Source organism: Megalops cyprinoides, chromosome 24, assembly GCF_013368585.1.
Source record: "Megalops cyprinoides isolate fMegCyp1 chromosome 24, fMegCyp1.pri, whole genome shotgun sequence".
Lineage (NCBI taxonomy): Eukaryota > Metazoa > Chordata > Actinopteri > Elopiformes > Megalopidae > Megalops > Megalops cyprinoides.
The window spans coordinates 10,164,997-10,189,742 of NC_050606.1; the positions used below are offsets into that span (position 1 = coordinate 10,164,997).

General features: G+C 39.7%; 1 protein-coding gene across 4 annotated transcripts in view; it reads right to left on the reverse strand.

Annotated features, from left to right (window-relative positions):
* LOC118771123 (nucleolar protein 4-like) overlaps positions 1–24,746 on the reverse strand; it is a 48,606-nt gene that overhangs the window by 21,338 nt on the left and 2,522 nt on the right. For all 4 annotated transcript variants that reach the window (XM_036519008.1, XM_036519009.1, XM_036519007.1 and 1 more), the window contains 4 exons: positions 15,515–15,664; positions 13,256–13,367; positions 11,299–11,411; positions 8,293–8,425 (listed from right to left, as the gene is read on the reverse strand). In XM_036519008.1, the coding sequence (XP_036374901.1) occupies positions 8,293–8,425; positions 11,299–11,411; positions 13,256–13,367; positions 15,515–15,664 (508 nt within the window). The remainder of the gene's footprint in view (positions 1–8,292; positions 8,426–11,298; positions 11,412–13,255; positions 13,368–15,514; positions 15,665–24,746) is intronic.

The following is a 24,746-nucleotide window of genomic DNA, read 5'->3' on the forward strand; positions in this document are numbered from 1 at the left end:
TTTTGTTTTCATGTCCCAGCCCAACTTGCCGTTGAATAATGACTCGTCGTATTGAGGGTAGGTAAGCAGCTTTTTCGGTGTGACATGTTTGTTCTTCAATCTCATTAAGTCTCACAGTCTCAGTTTTTTATTCCACTGATGAAAAGCAGTGTTTCCTGCTCCAGCACCACATACAATTGTACCTGCTGAGTTCTAACTTTCCAAATGGCCAGTTCTTTTCTGCAAAGTTTTCTACTTGTTCTTTCTGCTCTGTACAGTACCTTTTTGCTGAAGTTTCTAATCTGGATTGTAGCTCATTCTGTCCTTACAGAAAGTAGTAGATCATGCACATGCTTCTGATGTAGTATCATGACTTGTGTTCTTCCTCTCTGTCCAGGTTTCCTCTTTTAGAGGATCTCTTTGAGGATCTTACTTTAGAGGACATCATTTCTCAGCAAATGTCTCACAGTATCCTGATTTTTCTTATGCAGCAAAGTCTATACAATTGTATCTTCAACCACGAGTCTTAAATGCAGTTTACTATATAATCTAATTAGCCACTTCAAAAAGGACAGTCCTGGTGTAATCACACCTCTCACATTAAATAATACCATGTTCAGACTGTACTGGCTTAGCTGTAAGACATATAGGAGAATGCCCAAATCCTGAATGCATTTCCAGTCTTTGTATATTATTTAGGTGTTGTCACCACTTAATTTCTGAGGATTTGAATAGGTATATTCACAAGCAATTTGTGTTGTTTTGCTTCAGTGAAAAAGTTGACCTGGCCAGGACTGATATTCTTTGACTGAGGAAATTCTACATTTCAGGAAAATTGCTTTCTTTGTGACCTTCTATTTCTCGTTACCACTGCTGAAAAAAATGCCAAGCTGCAGGGCAGTGTTTTACTTCTTTGAGAAATTCAAATTGTATTGCTCACTTAATTTAAGAATTAAGAAAAAATCTCTGAATTACTGAATAACTGACTAACTTGTGCTACATTTAGGATAGCCCATCATTCTAGTTGGTTATGCTCCTAGAAAAATTTCAGTTATTTCTGTCATTATTATTGCAAGTTGGAGGATCTTAAAATGAAGGAGTCCAACAAAAAAGCAGAAGTGGTTTTCCACATTTAAGGAACACTTAGCTGTATAGTTTTAGTTTATGTACTGCAGGACTCATTGTGGGGGAATAGCAGGGCAGGATTCATATAGAGTTCTTACTTACCAGTACCTTGAATGGTCTTGTATTTTATTTTATAAAGTGAAACACATTCTCTGCTGAATTTTCAACAAAGACTAATAACTCAATTCTAACTCTAAAATTTCTATTGGCACCAATACATATGTAAACAAAACACATTTTCCATTTTGTTCTAAAAAACCAAAATGTGTAACACTGCAAAAAACGAGCAAGCATCACTAAGCTTCAGAGGCCCATACAGAGTCACTGGGATTACAGTACAGGATGAAGGTAAATCACAGAATCACACATTGCCTTTCATAGCTGTTGGTCTTATTGAAACCGCTGGGATGGGACAGGGCTCTGTGATTCCCTCTGAAAGGAATGGAGAAAATATATATGTGAGAGGGCCAGAAGCCTGTTCGGTATTCCATTCTGGGGGGGGGGAGCTGACACTTGTGAATTCCTCTGTTCAACTTAAATACCACTGTCTGTGGCAGGCCATTTCTATCCGATGCTGCTCCTGCATCCCTCGGGCAGGGTCCAACCTTTCTCTCACGGTGCACTCAGGGATTAGCCTGGGTTCTTTAAATTCTCCCTGTTGCACAGTGAGAGCTAATCTTCCCTATATGAAGCAGGGATGAGGTTGCCATGGAAACAGAGCCCATTCTGGTGGAGGCACTACTGAGATGAGCCACAAAAAAAAAAAGGAAAAGAAAAAGGACACAGATGCATGTCCCGGCCTTCCTGCGGGTGACGGGCTCTTTCTTCTATGATTACATTATCTGACAAGTTTGGAGACGGACAAGAGTGTTGTATTTTTGCCGGAGGGATGTGGCTGATCAGGCACGAGGGTTGACTATCACGGTGATAACTAATGGGGCCGTCTGCATTCTCACTGCGTGCAATTATGGCGACTCCCTTTTTCCCCTTCAACGCACCCCCCCCCCCCCCCAAAACCCACCCACCCACCTCTCCTCCAACCTCATAAAGCCGCAACTGCAAACCCTTTAGTCCTCAAACATTCTTATAATTATTTTCAGCACTCCAAGCTCTTTTTCCTCTTCTTTTGACTGCAAACGACGATTTATACAAGATCAGCCATCCAGTACAGGATAAGCCTCCAGCTCAGTAATAAGCTTTTTTACACATCTCCTTGGAGTGGAAACGATTCTTATGTTCCATGGCAACTGCACGTCGACTGTTTTCTCTTTCTCTTAAAGTAAATTATATACACATCAATTTGCGGTTTCGGAGCATGTTTATTGGAAGAGCATGCCTATTTTACTGAATTGCCAAGGATCTCATCAAGCCCTCATTGACACCAACACATTATGCAGCACATCCTCTATGCTGGGGGGATACTGTTAATGCTCCCTGAAGAATGTGTACAGAAACAGCTTATAATTCCTTATGCAAGGGCTTAGCAAAATTCTGAATTGTGATGAGGCTTGTGATACCTCTGCGAGCTCTGCTACTGCGCCCTGCAGTGGAATCCCTGGGACTAAGTGCTTTGCTCCTGTCTCCATGGCGATTTCTCTCTCTCTCTTTCTCTCTCTCTCTCCGTCCAATTGGGATTAATACACTCTTGACAGGCAGGCCGCCAGCATCAGTCTCACCCAGGACAAGGGATCCAAAGGGGAGGGTGCAGTGGGAGCTGGAGGCTGGGACGGAGCAGAAATTAGACACAGACAATCAAGGCCCGTCGGGGGAAAAAACACTCACTCAGATTCTCCGGGCTGTGGTTACGGGGATGTTTGAACTGCGTGTCCTCCATGAAGAGGCATTTTCAAAGCAGGTTGAAATGGGCAGGCTGCAGATGACCTGCTCCTAGTTCAGTCCTGACAAATTCTCACTCATCAAGTCAAATCCCTTTGCTTTCTCATCTCAGTGAGTGTCTGTGAAATGCCCGTGCTTTGTACAAGACAGATATTTACAAATGCAGAGACAAATGGATCTAGCCAATATTTGGATCTTGGCGCTCTGAATTGTGCTGCTGCTTTAAACAATATCGGATATGACAATGTTTCTACAATGTACCATAAATATTTTGTGGGTCACAAGCCTGTTGTGCAGTGCAGTGATCTAGATTCATGTTCATTATCCCTGCAATAACACAGGGAATTAATGCCTGTGCTCCCTAAAGAATCTTATTAGATGGGGAACTGATTTCCCCAGTAACCCACAAACTGTTGAAATATGTTTTTTATATGGATACAGAGAAATTGGGAATCAGTGGCAACATGCAGGCTCACTAACCTTGTGTAATGGTGTACTTTAACATAAAAAATGTCCACCTATATTAACAGTAGTATAAAAGTATGGTTTTTATATGATTTGTAAAGCAACAAAAAGTCTAAAAGCAATTCTTGAAACATTTTTGTTAATTGATTTAGATTCTATGGGGTAAAGGGCAACTTGAGTTATAATTAAACTGATACATCAATCAATGTACTAATTGTCCACTTTAGTGTGTTCACAATCCATTTTGAAGAGACTTTCATGACCAGTTTTTTAGTCGAGAGAGCACCAATCAATTAGCGATTTCAACACAAAGATTCCAAAGATTCCAAACTAAGATTCAAAAAAGCGAACATTAACCTTGGCTCTGGTTTACAACTTGATTCAGGTTGTTGATATATCCATGTAGCTTTCCAAACTCTTGGTGTTTATATCATATTTAAGACTTTATGTGTTCTTTTGCACTATTTCTGTCTGCATTTCCAGCTGTGCTCCCATCCAGACAGAGACATACACAACTGCAGTTTATCTTCTATCTATTGGAAAACACTAACCAACAAGGCAAAAGCTAGAGATATGGAACGTGTGTTCCTGCGTGAATGCATTGTACAACACATCCAGAGGGTGCAGTTAGTTAAACAACACAGCTTTCTTTAATTATGCTTACATTATGCTATTCAGCAGACACTCTTATCCAGAGTTACATACAGTTGGTGACAAATTTATCCATTTACATATCCGGATATTTACTGAAGCAAATCTGGGTTAAATAACTCCGCCAAGGGCACAACAGCAGTGTCCTAGTGGGGAATTAAATCAGCAAACTTTTGGTTACAAGCCCTGCTCCTTACCAATATGCCATGCTGTTGTCCATATGCCACACTGCTGTCTGCCACACTTTCATCTCAGAATCCCCTACACGCTAGGTAGCAGTGTCTGTGATAATTCACACAAGTTACCAGATTAACTGTACTGACATTTTGAACGCACTGTGTTTATTAGCCATTCATCATGAGCTACTGCACTGAACTGAGTATGGCATTACATTTGAATGATCTCAGAATGATTCTTACAAGTGGATGGCTTGATTCTTACAAGCAGTATACCTTCACTGTTGTAATTGATGCAAGTCGCTCTGGATAAGAGTGTCTGTTAAATAACTAATGTAATGTAATGTAACTGTAGTAGTATAGGAAGGATACTATCCTACTGTTATTTTTTTTTTCACTGCATGCAGTTGATTCCTATTATGGAAATTCTTACAAACGCTGTGCCCTAATATTAAGTGAAATTGTTCTGCAACAATCAAGACAAGAAAAGTTAGGAATACAGGTAGTCCTCACTTTCAGAACACAATGCATTCCTCCCCAGTTTTCAATACATCATTGGGAACAGAATACAATTTGTACATATAAATATTTTGTGCATAAACAGACTTGCACATACAATATTGAATCTCTAGAATGTATGGTAACTTGTCCAGTCTGAAGCATTGGGTATCCAGGCCACAGAGAACAGCAAGACTGACAATGATGAGCAAAGAGGCATTTGTAGCTCAATAAGCACCTGTCCACTAAATGGAAAGCCACATTTCTGAAGCCTGTGATTTGTGTCTTGCCGTTTTCCAATGCCCTGTCATTCCCAAAACCATCACGCAAATGCATGTCATAATACTTACTATTTATGCCATGCCTCGTACCTAACTGTATTTGAATGTGCAAATACGTATACAATATTAATATATCATGAATATTGATGCCTGTATGCAGTAAAGCATCCTTTGGTGTTTGGCAGGATGATCTCGGAGCTGCTGAAGAAGACATACTACCCCTCGGCACCACTTATTTCCTGCGTCGTGGCACTCACAGAACTGCTTCTAGCATCACCACACTACCACACAGTTACACACCTCAAGCTACGCAAGCTGTTAGCGAACGGCCAAAGTTGCTGTGCTGCTCCTTTAAGACCAGCATTGGGGAGAAATGACGCGAGTTTCAATTTGAAATGATACACGGTATGGAGTCTGACAGGCATTCACTTCCCAAAGAGGTCAAAAGGGTGTTTTCTTTTCCCGTAGTATATTTTCCCAGCTCATTATTCACTGTTAGTTGAAGATGCGGTTCATTTACCTCGGTGTGAATTATCTGTAGCCGTGATCGCATCATGAAGTTACACTGTTTGAATCAGCTGATTGCTCACCTGCTGCAGTCAAGTTTTCCTCAGTCATTCATGAATGGATTTCCCCAGAGAGTACGGAGGAACTTTTCTTTTCCATTGACAGGTATTTATTCAGATTTGTAGCGCTTTCCTTTCTTTAAGCAACGATTAATTCCTAAGTTTTCAGACGATTGCCTCGAAACGTCCTTCTGATAATTTCACAACGTAACTCAGTATAGTTTTGTTATAGCCTGGATACACAAGTTTTATTAAAAGCAATGTAAAGGCATGGTCAGAACGGTGGAATTGCAGCCTATGACAAAACTGTCCATCCAAAGATTTTCCTTATTATATGTTGCCAATTACATGTGGTTGCTGAATTCAAAGTAATTCACCTTCCTCAGTTTCAGGCAATACCGAAACTACATTACCCACCTTGAGGGAAGAAAAAGCACAACATTTACATTGTGTATATGTACATGTATATATGTAAAAGCAATCAAATTTCTTTTCGCGCCTGATACATTAGAAGGTGATATACAGTATTAGAATTCAAATGGCATAAGTAAAAATACACTAATACATCCAATATGTTGTTTGGGTCGTATGTGATTATTGCAGGACCTTTCCCCAAATTATGAAATGGATCATTTTCTTTTTTTATGGCGCTGTTTTCCCTATGTTTAAATATCAGGCCAACAACATTGTTGTTTTTTTTTAATGTGTGTTAGTCTTGGTGAAGAGCATGTCTTCCAATTTTGGAGGAACAGTTTTTTTTTAATTACCAGAACAGAGAACATTACATCTTACCCTGGAGGCGGATTCACACTGGAGTCGTGTTCAATATCATTTAGTAGACAACGAGAAGGTAGCATTATTTATTTATTTGTATATTTGGCAGACTCGCTAATCCAGAGAGACTAACAAGGCCATCAAGGCAAAATACATTAAATGCGTTTCACAGGCGCAACAAAAACTTGTGTTCTTGTAGAACATAGGCACAGAACAGCCGGTAGCATCCTAAATAAGCATCACACAGAAACGGTGACAAAATATAAGCACACAACATTAATTATTTTCAAATACACACAGTGTATTTCCTGCTTATTTTAAGAGTATCATACATGTATCAACACTGCATTCACAGTGTTGTCATACAGGAGAGCTATATATATATACATATAATTGATATCGGAGAGCTACGTATATTAGACATACAACATCCTTGCATATTAATTATTATAGTGTTCACATGGTTCCAATTAATGATCCATTAGAGCATCATATTGGTATCTTCACGGCACCTAACACAAATATGCAGGGCTATGTGGCACAGTATCAGACTCCACATAGGCCCTGTTCTACCTCCTGAACATATCCCCACTGCAAGTACAGATACTATAAATGAGAGCTGTGCGTAAACTCACCCTCTGTAAGTGCAAATGCTATAGTTAAGAGCTGTGTGTAAAATTCTGCTATTAGTGTAGATAAGAACTACACTGACAGTACGACAGTAACTCCTAATGTAAGTGTATGTCAGTACTTCGGCCCCCTAGCTGTTGTTTTTGTGTTTCTCCCTGTCTGTCAGTGTCGTCCATGTGCTTTTGTTTACAGATCCCATTTGTTCCTGCCCTGCCCCGCTCTCCGCCTTGTCCCCGCCCACCTGATTTCCTGATCACCTCCACCTGCCTGCCTGCCCACCTGCATTCCATCTCCTCGTTAGCCCAGCCCTTTATATACCCTGCTTGTCTCTGCCTCGTTGCCAGCTTGTCTCAGCTTTGTCTGTTGCGTACCTGCCTGATTACTCGTTGTGTTGAACCTGTGCTGACTTCTGCCTGACATCTGACCTTGTCCCTGCCTGCTGCCCTGCCTTGGGTGCCTGCTCTCCCTGCCTGCCCAGTTTGACCCAGCCTGTTCCTGTTTTTGACCCTTGTTTATTCTGCTGCGGACTGCCTTCCTGGTATTTGACCCTGCCTGTTCTGCCACTATGGACCTGTCCTGCGATTTCAATAAAGCCTCTTGGAACCTGAGCATGCCTGGTCTGCGTTTGAGTCCGTGCCTGTGCCCTGACGGTGTAGACAATGCAGACAAGAGCTGTATGTAAACTCACCTCCTACTGTAAGTGTACATATTTCGGATAAGAGCTGTTTGTAAACTCACCCACTATTTGAAGTGAAAATGCTGTAGATAACAGCTGTACGTCAACTTCTACGGTCAGTACAGATAAGAACTGTATAATCTCCTGCTGTGAGTGCAGATATTGCAGATACCACACATAAACTCCACACATAAACTCCCTGCATAATGAAGTGTGGCCATGTGGACAAGAGCTGTACGTAAACTCACCTCCTACTGTAAGTGTAGATATTGCAGGTAGGAGCTCTGTGTAAATTCAGCTCCTGCTGTGAGTGTAGATATTGCAGATAAGAACCATACACACTCACCTCCTGCTGTAAGTGCATATAATGTAGACACGAGCTGTACACAAACTCACCTATTGTAAGTGTAGAGATTGCAGGTAACAGCTGTGAGCAAACTCACTTCCTGCTGTAAGTGCAAGATAAGGACTGTACATGAACTCGGCTCCTGCTGTAAATGCATATATTGCAAACACTGTAAGAGCTGTATGTAAACTCACCTCCTACTGTAAATGCAAACACTGATAAGAGCTGTGCATAAACTCACCCTCTGCTGCAGGTGTAGTTTGCTGCGGACAGGAGCCGTTTTTCTTACCGTCTGGCTGTGCATGCGGGTTCTGCGGACTGCTCATCCTCTCCTCCACGGTGGAGCTCAGGTCAGAGTTCACTGTTGACATCCTGGTGGAGTCACTCATGTCATATTCATCGCTGTCCAGAGAGCTGCCCTCCTGCAAAACACGCCGTACATGAGATGAGCCTTGCCATCTCAATTAGGACATTAGGATGTCTCCCAGTAAACATCTACAGCATGTAGACATTTTATTCATGAATATTCACAATGACAGAAAAAAAATGGAACAAGTTTAAATCGTGTGCATTTTTAAATGTGAACACATTTGCATATTGGACACATGGGGGGGGGGGCTGTATAAGACTCTATGGCATCTGCCTGCCAAAATCATTTCTATCTGTTGGTTTAAAAATGAGAGATGCATAAAATAATAACTGGGTGTTACTGTGAATAGCCAGCAGAGTGTCACTGCAGAACCAACAATATCTTTGCATTCATCCAATGATATTGGTTAGGTATGCAAACAACAAAGTTGACTATAGCTGGCGTAACACCACTAACGGTGCACAGGTCACAACGCTTATAGTGCGTTGTAAAAACATGCTGCTACCACAGCAATGATAGCCGTTGATTTGCAAACACATAGACGTGTGCTTGTTCACTCTTGTTTTATATGAAGTTTTATTTCAATTGAATAACTAACTTGAAAAGCTACAGTGGATAGGACATCACTTTATTAAGACCACATTTGGCCAGGCCTTATATCTTAACAGTAATACCATGGCAGTCCTTTCTTGCATCTCATTTTTAACAAGTAAATCAGAAATGGGATCTGTCTGGGCAGTGCTGCTTTCTGTGAATGTAAATACCAGAATGGCTTGGAAACCTATATTTTATGCCAACCAAATGGTGGAATCTTTACTAGTATCAGATGAAACCTATAAATATTTACATTATCTTTATAAAAAAAAAAACATAAATTCTTTACCCCATTTATCCTGTACAATTTCCACTATAAAAATGGACTAAAACATACATTTTATTTAGTATTACACATATAAATTTGGGGCAGCCAAATTTCAAACTCCTGTGAGCACAAGAAAAACCATATTTATGTACTAAAACACAGAATCTATCTTTAGTTGTGCGTGCATATGATTCCAACCCTGTCTGACCACAAACAAAAGGCGGTCTTCATCTCATAGGCATGAACTTCAGCGCACGATTGACTTGGTTGTTGTCTTGAAATGGATGTGGAAAAATCTGACCTCAAGGTTATGAGGTCTGACACATATGAATTGGGGCCACGTGAAAACTCTGGCTGCGTCTCAAACCACACGCTTGCCACCTACAAACTCCATAACGGAGGCTGCTGCGCATGGGGTTTTCCTCGCGTCACCGAGAGGGCCAGTGGGCAAGAATTCGGAGGGAAATGGGTACAAAGCAGCAGTGATTTAGGGCACCATGAGACACATCCCCTACACCAGCTCCCTTTGTTTCCACAGCACAAGGCCTTTGGCAGGGTGTCGGGGGGTTTCTTTGATTGCCGGTTAGCTGCAATGTTGCTCTTAGGTTAATGCAGAAAACACCAACGGTGAAAAGCATTATTGCCGGTACTGGAAGTTTTTGCAATGCAGCACAAACTAAGGTAATAAAGCAGGGGAAGAAGAAAATGTTTGCCTATTTCTTGTGTTGCTGTATGAAGGTGTATTTGAATTATGTGTTAAGATGAGGTTAGATGGTATAGTGTCTCTCAATCCTACTCCTGGAATGCCCCTGTCCTCCATATCTTCTATCTATCCTTGCTCCAAACACACCTGATTGATTAAATCATGTGTGCTCAGCGAATCAAAAGTGCCACTGATGAGTTCAGTCAGGTAGGTAGAGCAGGGAAAGATGGAAAATGTGCGGAGCAGGGGGGCCCCAGGAGCAGGATTGAGAACCAGTGGTATAGAAGTATGTCTGTAAGGATGTCAGGGTCATTGTGGTTACCTCTGAAAAAAACCATGGAAAGGGTCCACATCCCAGACACAATAAGTATGGGGTATGTCTGCCATCCCAGTCGTAATGCTTGTATGATAAATTCAAACAGAATTCATTTTTCTTTAATGTAAAATGTGTTTACAGTATTATTTTCCATTCTCGAGTAATCTCACCCAATTATCTAGATAGTGGATGTCATTAATCAAACATAACATAGTATTTGTGAGTCATTAAACCAAACTGTACAGTATCACCAAGCCATTGAGGCATGTGACGGACAGTGAATGAAAGTAATTGACCTAGACCTAGAACTTCGAGGAATGCAGTCACGTACTGAACTAGAAGAATGCAGCGTATGAGAGAGGCTGCGCAAATAAGTGAGTCAGAGACCAGGTCATCGTACTGAAGTGAAGAAAACAGTCTTGAACAGAGTAGGTTCAGTGAAAAGAGCCGAAGAACCCACCGATGTCCATGAAGGTGTACACACTGTCAATGAAGATAAATCGACATGCACAGACAGCAATGTCAGACATTTTTGATGAAATAGCCAGCAGATCATGTGATTGGTGTGGTGTGGCTTCAGGCATCTATTTGGACTGAGGAATAAATGCAGAAAACTTAGATACATCAAAGTAGAACATCACAACTTTTTTTAAAAAAGTTAAGAAAATGTGTTATATATTTGTGTGTGAATCACAGCTGCGCAGTTGTGGCTTGAATTATAAACTAAGCCAAATTTGTAGAGGTTAGCATGAGGAGAAGGATTAGCCTGCCAAGTTTTGTGGCTCTGTGCAATTTTTTATATCTTCCTTACAGCAATCAACTGACTACTAGAGCGCCGACAAGAGTCCAATCAGTACCACTCTGAGTGTGTGGCCTACTGCCAAAGCCCCATACAACCCTTCAGCATTTCCAGAGTTTTCTCTGAGAGTCTGAGTTATATGGCTATTTTTCTGAAAGAAAAAAAAATCCAAACAAAAATAGCAGGCTGCCTTTGGTGCTAAGCTCCCAGGCTTAATCGATACACAACTGAACTTGTCCTTTTACCTCGTCATTATGGGAATTCAACAGTTGTAGCTTCATGTGCTTCATGTAGGCCATGGTAATTGGCATGTTGTAGTCGATTATGCTGGTGACTAACGCGGGAGGCTTTCCGTTTTCTGAAAAGACAGAAATACCAGCAAATGATTTGCAGCGGCATTACTTTAATCTAACAATTCCTTACATTTAATATCAAAGCTAATATTTTCCCACTCATCGCCTTTGTAAACAGCATCTTGTCTGACCCTTACAAAAACATCTTACAGAACTTCTGTCATTAATTACCTTTATCTCGGAACACTGAATTTTTGTGACAGAAAATGTGTCTGTCCCATATAAAACATTTGCAAATGTTTTATATGGACAGACACATTTTTCGAGACAAATCCATATTTAATTCATATTGAAAATCATGGCACACAAGAAATTAATGAGATGCTGACAGGTTTGATGAGAAATACAGAGAAATGTCATTAATAATGCCATTTATCAAAATAAATCAAAGCGGTATTCGAACTGAATTCATGCGTTTTGTACAAATTTTAGTTTGCTTTTTTCTTTAAAGTGTTCATCAGCAAAATTTACACATACATCCTCAATATGCTCTTTACCACGATATAATCATTTAAGATGCATTTTTCTTTAACATATCAAAATGTGCATTTCATTTTTATTTTCAATGCTGGCATGACACGTAAGGGAATAATAGGCTGCAGCATTCATTCTTTGGACTTTCCCGCTGCTCTCCCCGCAAAAACTCCATTAAGTATTTCACCAAGCCATTATTTTATTGTGTGCACAAGAGAAATGGTATAGCCAGAAGGTGTTTTACCAAGGTGCTTAACAAGGAAAACAAAGAACTGCACACAGAAAAGAACCAAACATCTCAGGTAGTGGATTTTCTGCAGCTCAGTGTTTCCACGTGTTGCCGTCTTCCTACTCGGTGCTTTTCATCATTAGTCTGTGCGTGTAAATTGCCAAGATTGTTCCTATCTGGGTGGATTACTTATAATTGTTTCCTCCTATAAAATTAAATTACTCCTAAATCTTAGAACCTACTTTTATATAGTTCAACATACTTGATATACTATGCCCAACTGTGTGTTCTCCAGACCATTTATTTTTATTTACCTTTACATTTTTAATGTAGACTATTAAAAGCATCAGAATTCCCCCTTTATAAATTACTGGGGACTCGTGCCTTAACAAATTAAGCACGCTTAAATACAATCATTGACTGCTTTTCAAAAGCATGCCTCCTGCCACTGTTCCATAGCTATTTAAGTGTTTGTAATACTGTCTAAGGAAAAAAAATGAAACGGGAAAACAATACATGGAAGATGCACTGTTACATGAGCTCCATTTTTTCTGAAAAGGACATGTTGCTGATGAGGTGGGATGCAGGCAACTAGGTAGATTATATGGATAGCTTGGTGGCACTTTAAGTACAGAGCAGTGGGGGTCCTATAGTTCATATATAAATATGAAATATTAAACACATTACATGATTAGCGCTTTGTGACTACGTAACCTCTACTGACAATGGTGAATTACTTATATAAGGCATATCATTATTCATCAAAATGAGAATCAAATCCTCTGAGAAACCTCAAATATTTAGACTGTACAATGTTTGGATATGTATGTTCACTTAAGACGACAAAATAAGCAGGTTAATGAGCTATGAATTATACTTTGGCAAAATGATACGTGCCTTTCAAGCAAAAAAAAAGTTATTCTTATATATTGCTCATGTTCATGGGAAAGTAAGTTCTTCATACCAAACTCTGTAAACCTGTTTCATAAAAACAGTAAGGCACCCTGAAGCCATGAAATGTTTTAAATATACTGACACAGGTAGGAGACTGCAAGTACACCACTGACTCTTGTGCTCTGTCATCATTAATAAATGGCACACTAGCAACCATAATGTAGTGCTGTAAGAAAATGAAACTGAACTCACCTTTGTGTTCTCCTCCATCTGGGTTCAAATGCATTCTCTTCTGGCATTCAGAACAGCTCATGAGAAACCTTGTCACCGCTTCTCGTGGCAGAAATGCATAGGTTTCTGAAATCTGAGAAAAAGTTTACAGACTTTTTTAAAGGAAAGTTCATGAGCAACCAGAGATTATCATAAGGCCCAGAGGCCCTAGACAGAACACTTTAGACCAGCAGATTCAAAATCAGTTGATTGAAATAAAATCCAGGTAAAATCTCTGGAAGAATGTACTGCTGGAAGTTTCTTGGACTGCATGCAACATAATTGCTTGTTAGCCAGGCTTGTATTGCTAGTCAGTCATGATTTTTGAGATGTCATCATAGGTTGTCTAAGTGCAGTAGAAATATTTGCCTATTCCACACTTATTGATACAGTACAGGCTCAAAGCTATTTTAATGTTAATGCAAATAGACATGATGTGGTAAAGACCAGCAAGTACTATTGAGCAAAGCTCATTTATGATGGAATCATGTGCAGGACATAGCTGGCCAACTAGCTATCCAACTGTCTATCCAGTAAGTTATTTGCAAAGCTACTTGGCTACCAAAAAGATACCTGGCACGCAAGCCAAGTGTCATTTAGCTGGATAGTTTAATGTAAAGTGAGCAGAAGTGCTCCCAAAAAGTATGAAGACCTTGTAAGACCTTTCCTGATTTTGATATCAAATTTGGTGATGGTTGCATTATAGTTGTGGCAAAGGTAACTGAAGAAAAGAAAAACGGCAAGAACAACAGGCTTCTGCTGCTGTCAGCTTGGAAGCCTCATTAATAGCTCAATCAAACCTAATTAATTGAGAGTTCAGCTGAAATGAATAGAAGCATGCATTGAGTGCCCCCAGGACCAGAACTGGAAGACACTGAGGTACACATTGGCAGTGGATTTCTGTGTCCTGCACAAGCTCATTGATTCACCCTTCTCCAGTTTAATTTGCAGAACCTCCACAGGGATGCATCCACACAACCATGAATCGGCAACACTTGATTTCCTTGGGATTCAACAAAATACCTCTTTGCTTAGTACTCTAAAAAGCAGTGCAGGATATCTGTCCGTTCTTCCTTAAATTCACATGAGCAGGTTCTTGTCCCTGGTGTGCATTGCATCATGACCATTAGCATTCAGCAGTGTGACATGACCTAAGTTCTTGATTCTGCCTACCAGCTGGCTGCCCTGTTGTAGTTTTGGAGTGTGTCCTGACTGCCTTTATTTGCACTCAGCTTTTCTATCATTGCTGTCAACTGCAGCTCAGCAATATGTGGTGAAATGTCAGTTTGAATGGTCATAGGCACTGACATCTCTGGTTAAATAATGACAACTTCCCATGGTGTCCAAGTCTCTGTATTGCAAATCTTGATCTGATAAGGCAGCCATGTGTGTCCGTTCAGTCCCAGGGTATCACACATAAGTTTGCAGAAGGTAGAAGGTAATTTTCTGTGGAGTGCATTGTGTTCTGCAACTGAAAAGAATTCAAGTCTCTTGTTAGGAATTAAGAGGGAATATTTGCTATTGTTACCAGATGTGTGCAGTGTGAGTTGATGATATAATGACTAGTAATTGTCTTTTTTTTTTTTTTTTTTTTGCTTTTTAACTTATTTTTAGCTTTATTTCAACTTTGTTATTCACATTCCATACAGGCCAGTTCACCAACCTTTTGAAAACAGACGTTTGTGACTGTCTCCTTGTTCAAAGTAAAGCTGTCCATGAGTATGGAGTTTAACATTTGTGATTTGGCATATATTGCATCTCAAATGCTATGCACGTTATAAATCATATAAGTAGACAATACCTATTTGGTGCTGTTAGTTGACAGAGCTGTAGATACCGCAGGCAAAACTCAGGGCTGAGGTGGCTACACCCCAGAGAGGGCATGAAAGTCAAAATTTTCCTATGACATTGTGATGGGAGATCCTCCAAATGTTTTATATTTTAATTACATTTGTATTTTTTGTGAATCCCACGTAAAGACTTTTCAACTTTAAATACATCTTCTGAATAATACACCAAAGGAACAAGTATATATACATAAACATGTACATATATCAGGAAACCTCAACATGTGAACAGTATATGAATTTATGCATGACCCATACATTTTTTATTCAGATCAAAAAAAGATGTAAGTGCAGCAGCCAGCTCCTTCAGGTGTCCGCCTTTGCTGGAACGGATTTCAATCTGCGGAGCTTCAGTATGTTTTTTCGTGTGGGCTGGCCTTAAGAGTGTACTTACCGCCTTGTACGTTCTCTTTTGCCCAGCGTGCTTCCGCGTTTTCTCTCCGTTGGTTCCATTCTCGACGTGCATGGAGTAAATAATGTCAAAGAAATCCTCCACCACAGCAACTTGCCTCAAGGAAACTTTTTCATCCACTCCCACACCATCCTGTAAGGTAAAAAAAAATAAAGCCAGCAGATTTAGCCAAAGAAACACTGCGTGACCGTGTACCTTGTGAGTGAGGCCTGATGAATGTGGGGATTCTAAATGAGTTTTTAACAAATTGGAAGAACCCTACCTATTGCCTGTCATGACCATTCAATGGCTATGCCTCCAGCCACCTAACCAGACCTATGTAATGAATTGATGGATATTTTCATTCATGAATCTTGTATCTAGAAAATGATTCCAATATTGCTAGGTCAGTTTCAAACAGCTCACGTTCTGTTTTCAGGGAGCAGTTGAGATCCCTACTGATTTTCAGACCTACTTTAAGGTTTATGTGAGGCAGAGGTACTGGGTAGTATGAATGTGGCTAACCCGTGCTGCTGATTTTGGTCTTTGCTGTGTTTGTTAGCTTGCTTGTGAATGCGACTAGCTGACTAGCAAACGCCAACAAAGGGAAAGTAAGGGATTTTTATTGAAGTTGCTAAATTTACAAGATGCCTTATTAAAGTGGATGGCAGAGTCTATTTCAGGCTGAGCTCTGTCAGCAGAACAAGAGAGAATCGGTATAAATTAAAGGTAAATTTCACACTGTCTCTGGAAAGTATTTCTTTCTACACAGAGTTGTTAATGAATGAAACAGCTTACCAGAAGCAAAAACACTTAGTTTTCAACACCAGGCTTGACAGTGCCATATACACTTGAGTGTACAACCAAAACAGGCTGAATGGCCTGTTCTGTTCATTTAACTTTATTATGGTTTTATGATACAGCCTCTCCTCCTCATTACTTTTGAAGAGGTGTAACTGAGAACATTTAACAATATAAAAAGAGCTGGCATAACCTTGTTCCACAGCTGATAAATGTAAGAGATGAGCATGCATTTTTCAGTTTAACTACTTGTAGTGTGTTTGTAAGGAAGGAAAGGTACCAGTGCGAGATATGGGTAAATATTTAGACATTTCATGTTGGAGAGAAGGATCTGGGCTGAATAATGCTGAATGCCATGACAACCTGCCATGAGAGCTACAGTCACCAAAGTGTCTTCTGTGCTGTGCCCATTCCTGTATACCTACTGGAAAGGTTCTGCTTTACCCAGTGTTGCTGTACTCAAGTCCTGTGTGGATTGAACTAACAAGACTCACATAAGTTAGCCACGATAAATAATCTAACCCATCAAAAAAAAAAAAAAACCCTCCAGTCAGTCTTAGTTGATTCACTTGCTCATGATGCAAATATTGCTAGCTAGCTACCATTTCAGGTCACCTGCTGCAAGGTTGCAATATCATCAGCAATAAATCTGCACCAGGTAGCCAGTCATATCATGCTAGCTTGCTAAATTACCTAGAGCAAAATGCCATCTTACAATAGGGAATTCCAGTTCAGAATTCCAGAGAATGGTGACAAGTGAATTTTAAAGATGTATTATAAATGTATGTAATGTATGATGTATTATAAAGATATCATTGTAACAATGGCCATTTAACCAGCATTTATGTAGAAAGGGAATTATATGAGTGTAATGTGTGATAATAGTTGCTACATGTGCTAATATTAACTATAATGGCTAGCATAATTGATGCTACTACTAGCAGAACTAGAGTGTCATAGCTACAATTGTCCAAGGTAGTACAAGACAGGGGGAATACTAATAGGGATGGCTATAATGTTAAGTTATTGCTGGAATACTTGATTATTGTGAATAAATTATGCATGTTGTTTAGAATTGTACTTAAAAATCATGATACACTGTTGTACATGCTATATGTATATCTTTTAAATCACAGAGGACCTGGGAAACGAGGGCGTGTAATACATTAAGATTTACAATCTCTTAAATATTAAATTTTTATCTAGTGTTGGGTCATAATTAAACCTTAAGGACCTCTGCAACTAAAATCATTTGCAGATTTGTATTTTTTACATACTTTACATACATACGCCAGTGACATTGATTGTCTTACCAAATCTAATTTAAAAAAAATAATAATAATAAAGATTTGATTTGGATTCAATGCTTCTCTCTCTCATTTTGTAATCTCATATCTGACTTTTTTCATCTTTGTTAGTGGGAGTACTGAGCACTGGTGAATAAAGACTGGACTTGCACTTGAGGTTAAGTGACCTGACTACAACGCTGCCCCGTAATGTGTCTCAGATTTCCGATGAAAGTCCTTTCCAGTTTTAATTATGGCTGAGGTCAGAGGCAGTGAGCCATAGTCATTACACTGCTTTTGGCAAGGTGTCTTTAGGAGAGGAGTCTCTACTCTTTGGGTATGACAGGAGTGTCCAGAGATATGAAAGAAGGGCCTAGAAAAACATGGTCTAGTTCTTTGGCACAAGATTTCACTAGATAAGAACTAAAATTGTGATGACTAGAAGCCTTATGGAATATTCCTCTCTGTCTAAACAGTAGGGTAGCCACCTTAATGTTTTTTGGCGCCATCTGGATATTCAAAGGTTTCCTTAAATACCTCATGATCATTAGCTAATGTTCATGCCAGAGCTATAGGTGACCATCACTGTAGTAATTTTGAAAATATACATCACTGGGGCATTTAAAGATATTCACAACCAGCTGTCTTCAAACACAACCTCTGCCTATATGCATTGACGTCCTGCACCTTTGTCCATTTTTGTAACGGTTTTCAGCAGTTGTAAGCAGTTTTCATTTTGTACAATATCTGGTTCATTTATGAATTGTTTGCATGAAAGATGTTCGTGGTGACAATGGCAGTTTGATTTCAGTCATACAAGACTCCTTCCCCCACCTGTTGTTCAGGCATAATTAGCTCAAAACCCCATGGAGAAAACCCACTTTATCCATGATCAGTGTGAATTTGGCCTATAAATCTCATTTCACCTCATTCTCAATCTCTTTAATATAACATTCTTCTCTAATCAAGGAAGCTGAGTATCATCAGTGGTTGCTGTAATATCAATATTTATGAGGATAAACATTTTTCTGCCAAAGACAAAAACTGACAGTCAATACAGTGTTTCTCTATGCAGGGCTTTCTCCCTGAGAAATTCAGCCTTGGCTATCTCTCACTCGCAAGAATCGGTGAGCAAGAACTGCAGAATAATTACAACATTTCCAATCTACTGTCCGTGGTGTTACCACACTGCCTGTAATCCTCTTTGGTGTTCCCCTTCACTTGTGAAGCCGTTGGTTTGGAACACAGGCTGCAGGCGAGTATAATAAACCATCTCCATGGCAACCCAGATAGAATTCCCAGCCCCTTGCTCTGGTGTGAGCGCATGGTCCCGTGGAGAGAGGGAGCAGCCTCAGGCAAGGCCTGCTTTTGTCACTTACACTTGGCACTGCGGTATCGCACGGTTCATTTACCGAAGGCCGGAAAAGGCTTAATTCCACACAAATGGCCTAATTCCAGGATGTTTCGTGTTATTTCCAACTATGCATTTTCAAAGAGTTCCAAAATAAATTATCATAATGCATGTATTTTTTATGCAAATGATAGCAGGATAATGTGGCACTGCGAAGGGAGCAGGGCTCATAACCCGAAGGGTTGTTGGTTCAGTTCCCAGGTGGGACATTGCTGTTGTACCCCTTGGGCAATGTACTTAACCCGAATTGCCTCAGTAAATATCCAGCTGTACAAATGGATAATGCGAAAAATATGTCAGCTTTGTAAGACACTCTGGATATGAAAGTAATGTGATAGTGTAACAGTGGTTACTTCCTAGTTGTTCATGTACTGCCATCTGAGAAACAACAGTGTGCTTTGAGACAGCTTTCAGAGACGCAACGGTGCTCGGTAAATCGTAGATAAAATAGATACAAACGTAGCAAAGCGCAGCAAATGCAGTGTTTACATAGTCATAATTTTGAGTCAAGTCTACAGAGGAGACAGCAGAGAAAAGTGTCAGAGCGCCCTTTTTACATGAATGGAGATGGGTTCAACAGAGCATATGGCACAGCCTCGGGGCACCTGAATAAAATCGGCTACATTCGAGAGCAAACCGGGTAAAGGAGAACTGATCTGTCACTCACAGCTAACTCTGGCCAAACAACTGACTTTTTCGTGTGAACACTTATAGATGCCCTAAAGCGCATGATTCTGCGGTGCAGCTACAAAGCGATGTTCTACGTTGTTCTGCACTCTCAAAAATCATCTTACGTGGGGTACTGTTAATATAATGGTTGTTTTTTGTTGTATTTTTTTCTTAAATTATTGTTTTCGGTACTCCTTGTAAAGCTATTTCAGGGAAATACCTGGACAATGCCATATACATACATTTTCTTATTATTGCCACATTGGCCCAAATATTATAAGGCAAACCCCCCTTTTAAGAGTTACAAAAATTAATTTTATTATGCTAAAAAAGGGGTTGGGGGGGGGGGGGGGGGGGGGTAAACATTTTGTCTGCGTATGCACAGAAAGTAAGACATGCAATTGTCCAATAGAGTAAATGTACTTACCATCAACTAATGGAAATTTTATACATTGCAAGTCCCCCAGTTCACTACAGAGGAGTCACTGGCAATTGGAGGATTTATTGTTTCTCACTGATGTCAGTTTAGCTACTCAGGCGCCTGATAAAGATGTGACTATTTTCACAATCGCCACAGCACTCCTTTTTAACGGTGATAAGGAAAATTCAGAATTTGTTTTCGCAAAGTATGCAAATATACGTTCTTGTGGCATATTGGATTTCAAACATTGTGACTGGATTACAAACGTGAGCTGTACTAGATTGCTGACACATTCCATGATGAGTAAGAAGACAGTTTTTTATTTCCAACCCGAGAGACGCATAGTATGTGAAATAGCTATTGGCTGCAGGGGAATGTATTGGAGGAGTCATGACAACCCTATGCCTCACCTTAGAGCTTGCCTGTACAAGGACAGGAAGGTGTTGTGGTCTAGCCAGTGTGATGCTCAACTATCATTTACAAAGTAAGGGCGAACAAGGGGGAAATCGGGTGTCTATCAACTCATATCACTTTAGCCAATCATTCCACCTTTCTGCACTTCCACTGAAGTATTCGCTGGCTCAAACATAAGGGATGAATAACATTTTTAAAACATATATTTGGTATTGGTGGGGGGGGGGGGGCAATATGGTGTTGTTTTAAAAAAAAAAATGTGGATATGCATATAGCTTGCTATGATAATATTCCAAATTCTTCATCAAACCAGGGAAACATCTGGTGGGTAAAATATTGCCTAGCAACAGCAGTCTGGTCTCTTCTTATAAACATTCCATGGTTACCTGCACATGTGCAAAATTTTCGTTTTAGGTGCATAAATCTAAAAGTAAAAAGATTATCAGCATATCAATATGAAGGCTGTAAAAGTATGTCCTCAGAGTCACTTGGACCATCTGTGTGTCCCAAAAACCTATATCCTGTTAAAAATCTTCCATACAGATCTCTGCCATTCTACATGTCCATTGACCTGGGCCTACACAAAAGCAAAATGATGTCCATGTATCCTCAGAGAGATAGCATTATGGACCAGGTCAACTGAACTTTTGCAACCTAGCTTGCTTGCACGACCTCTACATGCTTATGACTGGGATCGGGCCCTTGTTTCCGATAATATCCTGCCTTTCACCAGTCTTAGTTTATCCAAGCTGTTCTCCAGCCTTACTCACACTGAACATGACTCTTTGTGCATCCACTGAATTGGTGCTTGGTGGACCACCGCCAGTATTCCAGGGAAATCACTAGGCCAACCACATTTCTGCCAGAAAATAACAGGACTGTGCACACAGAAGTACAGAGATTCCCTATGATATGTAGTTGCTCCAAGAAAAAGCTACAACAGAAGACACTTCCAGAGGGTTGCATTTACAGAGCACTCAAATTCTTAATGAATCTAGTAAGTAATCAAATGATTAGATATCAGCATGCTTGCTGAAAGCATTTCTTAATGGGCACTTGTATTGCCCTTCACACATCTCTGTGGAAAAATTGTGTTTAAAATGCAAATAAACTCTAGATGATAAGCTGACATTAACGGTATTCGAACATAACCTTTGCACTTAAATGCAAGAACCCTTCAATCACACAACTCATGGATTTACTCCCCAGGTCTGCCCCTTAATCAATAGGTCAGTTCAACGTTCAACACATCATTTTCTAGCAGTGACTCACATCCAACCATTCTGAAAAAAGTGGGACAGTTTTCTCTCTCAGAATAAACTGGAGGAATGGCAGGCTATCAAAACTTACACAAGCTTTCTAAAAGAGTATAAAGACAGCAGTCAGAGAGCTTTTACTTATGGAAAAGCCAGCGCTTTAACTTCCCTGTGCAGGTTTTAAAATACAGTAAGCTAGCTATACCGTATGTAGCTGAATTCAGTTTGTTGTTATAACTACTGATAGCTGACTAGCTTCTTAACTAAATGCTTAATCTCACTTTGGCAACTTAAATGTATGTCTGTCAAACTAATAAATCAAAGTACATTCAAAACATATTCTATGAAAGCTTACAAGTAATGTTAGCTAGTATAACTTTGCCCTCTATTTTGTCATCAATATTTTGCACAGCATGAATGAAGGAAACTAAACAGAATTAATTTCGCTCTGGCTTTTCCAGATCACAAGGTTAGATCCGACCTCTGATTTTGGGTCAGTCACAGAGCTGCCCCAAGCCCCAGATTACAGCAGCATGTGAGAGATATGAGGCTGTCTGCACAAGTGCTTGAAACTGTCCACCGGGAAGAAAAACTCAGTGGAGAGCCATGTACTGACTCAGGCTGTAACATTAACTGATGTTTTTCATGCTAAATTGTCGGACGATATTATACATGTGAGTTTGAATTGTGAGAGTTCACTACAATGTACCCCACTGCCAGAGTAATTACTAATTACATTAAAACCGCATTTACAGTCCCAGAGACTTTCTTGCTGCCCTAACGTTAAGATAAGGTTGCCATGAAATATTTAAAATGGCACATGGAATTGACACGGACATACTACATGGAGTTACAAAAATATGACGATTAAGCAAGAAAAATGAATGAGGAAAAAATCTTGTCTGCCACGAAGAGGTGGCAGCAGGAAGTGCAATGAGGTGAGTGAGCTGTTGCTAGGATACACAGCACAGCCACCAGTGTGGAGAGATTCTGCCCCGAGCGCAGACCTTGGATCAGTTTCAGCCTTTTTCCAGCCTTCTACCAGCACAGGGCAACAACAAGCCACAAAGGGAAGCTGTCGAAAGTTTTCTCTCATTGACACTTTTTGCTAAAATACAGAATAGATGGGGCACAACACGCCTGACTCTTAACAAGAAAACACTACTGAATGCTGCAGAAACATCAATAATGCCAGTTGAGCCTCTTTTTTTACTTACGTCAGTTGAGAGGTTGAGTATGTGCATATTGCCATTGACAAGGTGAATCCACTCTGAATACACCAAGAAATTAGTGTATTAAACCCAAGTGAATAGTCTGATTATGCCAAAAAGTCAACTTATTCTGTGTGCAGACTTATTCTATGATCAAAAATGGACAGATGTCCACATGACTTACAGCTGTTTGCACTTGATTGAAATGTATTATTTTGATGTTGGCTGTGTTTCCATTCATATGAAGTATAATTTTTGAAAGTTTTAGTATATTACAAACTATAAACACAAACTATCATCTATAGTATATTACCATGTATATAATATGCTATATGTACAGTAAAAAGCTTTTCTGTGGCATAGAAGTAGAATATTTATCAAGTAGCATAGTCCTGCTATTCCTTTTCAGAAAAAAAATTCAGTATGAAGGCTGTGCCATGTGACCGATTGACAAAATGTTTGGCATGATGGCACTACTGGTCTCTGTCTTACTGAAGCTTCATTCCATTTTATTGATTTTAGATGTTTCACTTAAAGCATTTCCTTGCAATCTGATTGGCTTACTGCTGCTATGTTTTTTGTGTTTTTTTTTTTTACCATGCTTTATGTTTAAGAGAAAAACTTTTTGATGGTTTGTACAAAGATGTTCACCAAACTTTTGCACATTTTCCAACCACCCTTCATGAGAAGGTGCTGTTACAAGTAACACTGGTGTTACCAAAATTATTCAAATTCAGTGGCTGATGGTGGCCATGTCTCATGAATAGATGACCACAAAGACATGCCTGGATGTGCACTGAGTAAGGGTATATCAGATTTCACACTGACATGACCAACAGTTATCATGTAAGATCTCATTTGAAAGTTACACATCAACAGCCATTGATTGGCTTACATTGGCTTCTTTGTTTCGTGATTAATTTTCAAAGAAGACAAGCCAAACATCTAATTAATGCCTGCTGCTTTGAAATAAACAGTCTCCATAGAAGTCTTATTTGTATTTTCGACACAATCCCAAACGGCAGAAATTCCAGTGTGTTCATTTCATGCATATGAAAACATGTTCTTTGTAATATGAGAAACATTTCAATCATGATTATACTTTACACTGCAGAATACTGAGAATGTTCTTATGAAATTCTGCAGATCTCTACAAAATCCAATATGGCAGCCACAATGTCATCTAGGGCTTTTGAAAAAAATGCTGTCAGCATGCATCCTGTAGCCACCTGCAGTCCTTCCAGTTGTGTAAAACTGAACTTGAATTGATCTTATGGGCATTTAACAGAAATATAATGTAAAATAAGAATAAAATATTGGGTGTATTTAATGCATTTTTCCACAGCTGATCATAATGCCTAGACCGGCCACAGCGGCCACTGTTACCACTCGTCAACCATATGTCAAACTTTATTTTAGAAAAACAACACCATTGAAGAGTTGAGAATGAAGATGTTTACATACAATTTCGAAATACGATTTCATACAATGTTTTTAGTGTAGTCTCTAGCACTTGGGACATCGTACCAGGCATCTCCATAAAAATGTAGATGCCTGGGAGGACACAAAAAATGTACACTTTTGGTCCGAAGAGCATTTGGAGCATCAAACCATCCAATGAGAGAGTCCACAAAAATCTAGTTGCTGCACAGGCACACAATGCACACACAGCTGAAACACGAGATATTTTACGATTTGAAGGATATGCAGTTGTCCACATAAAATATTTACAGTACCTCATCCAAAACAGTAGCGAGATATTTGGA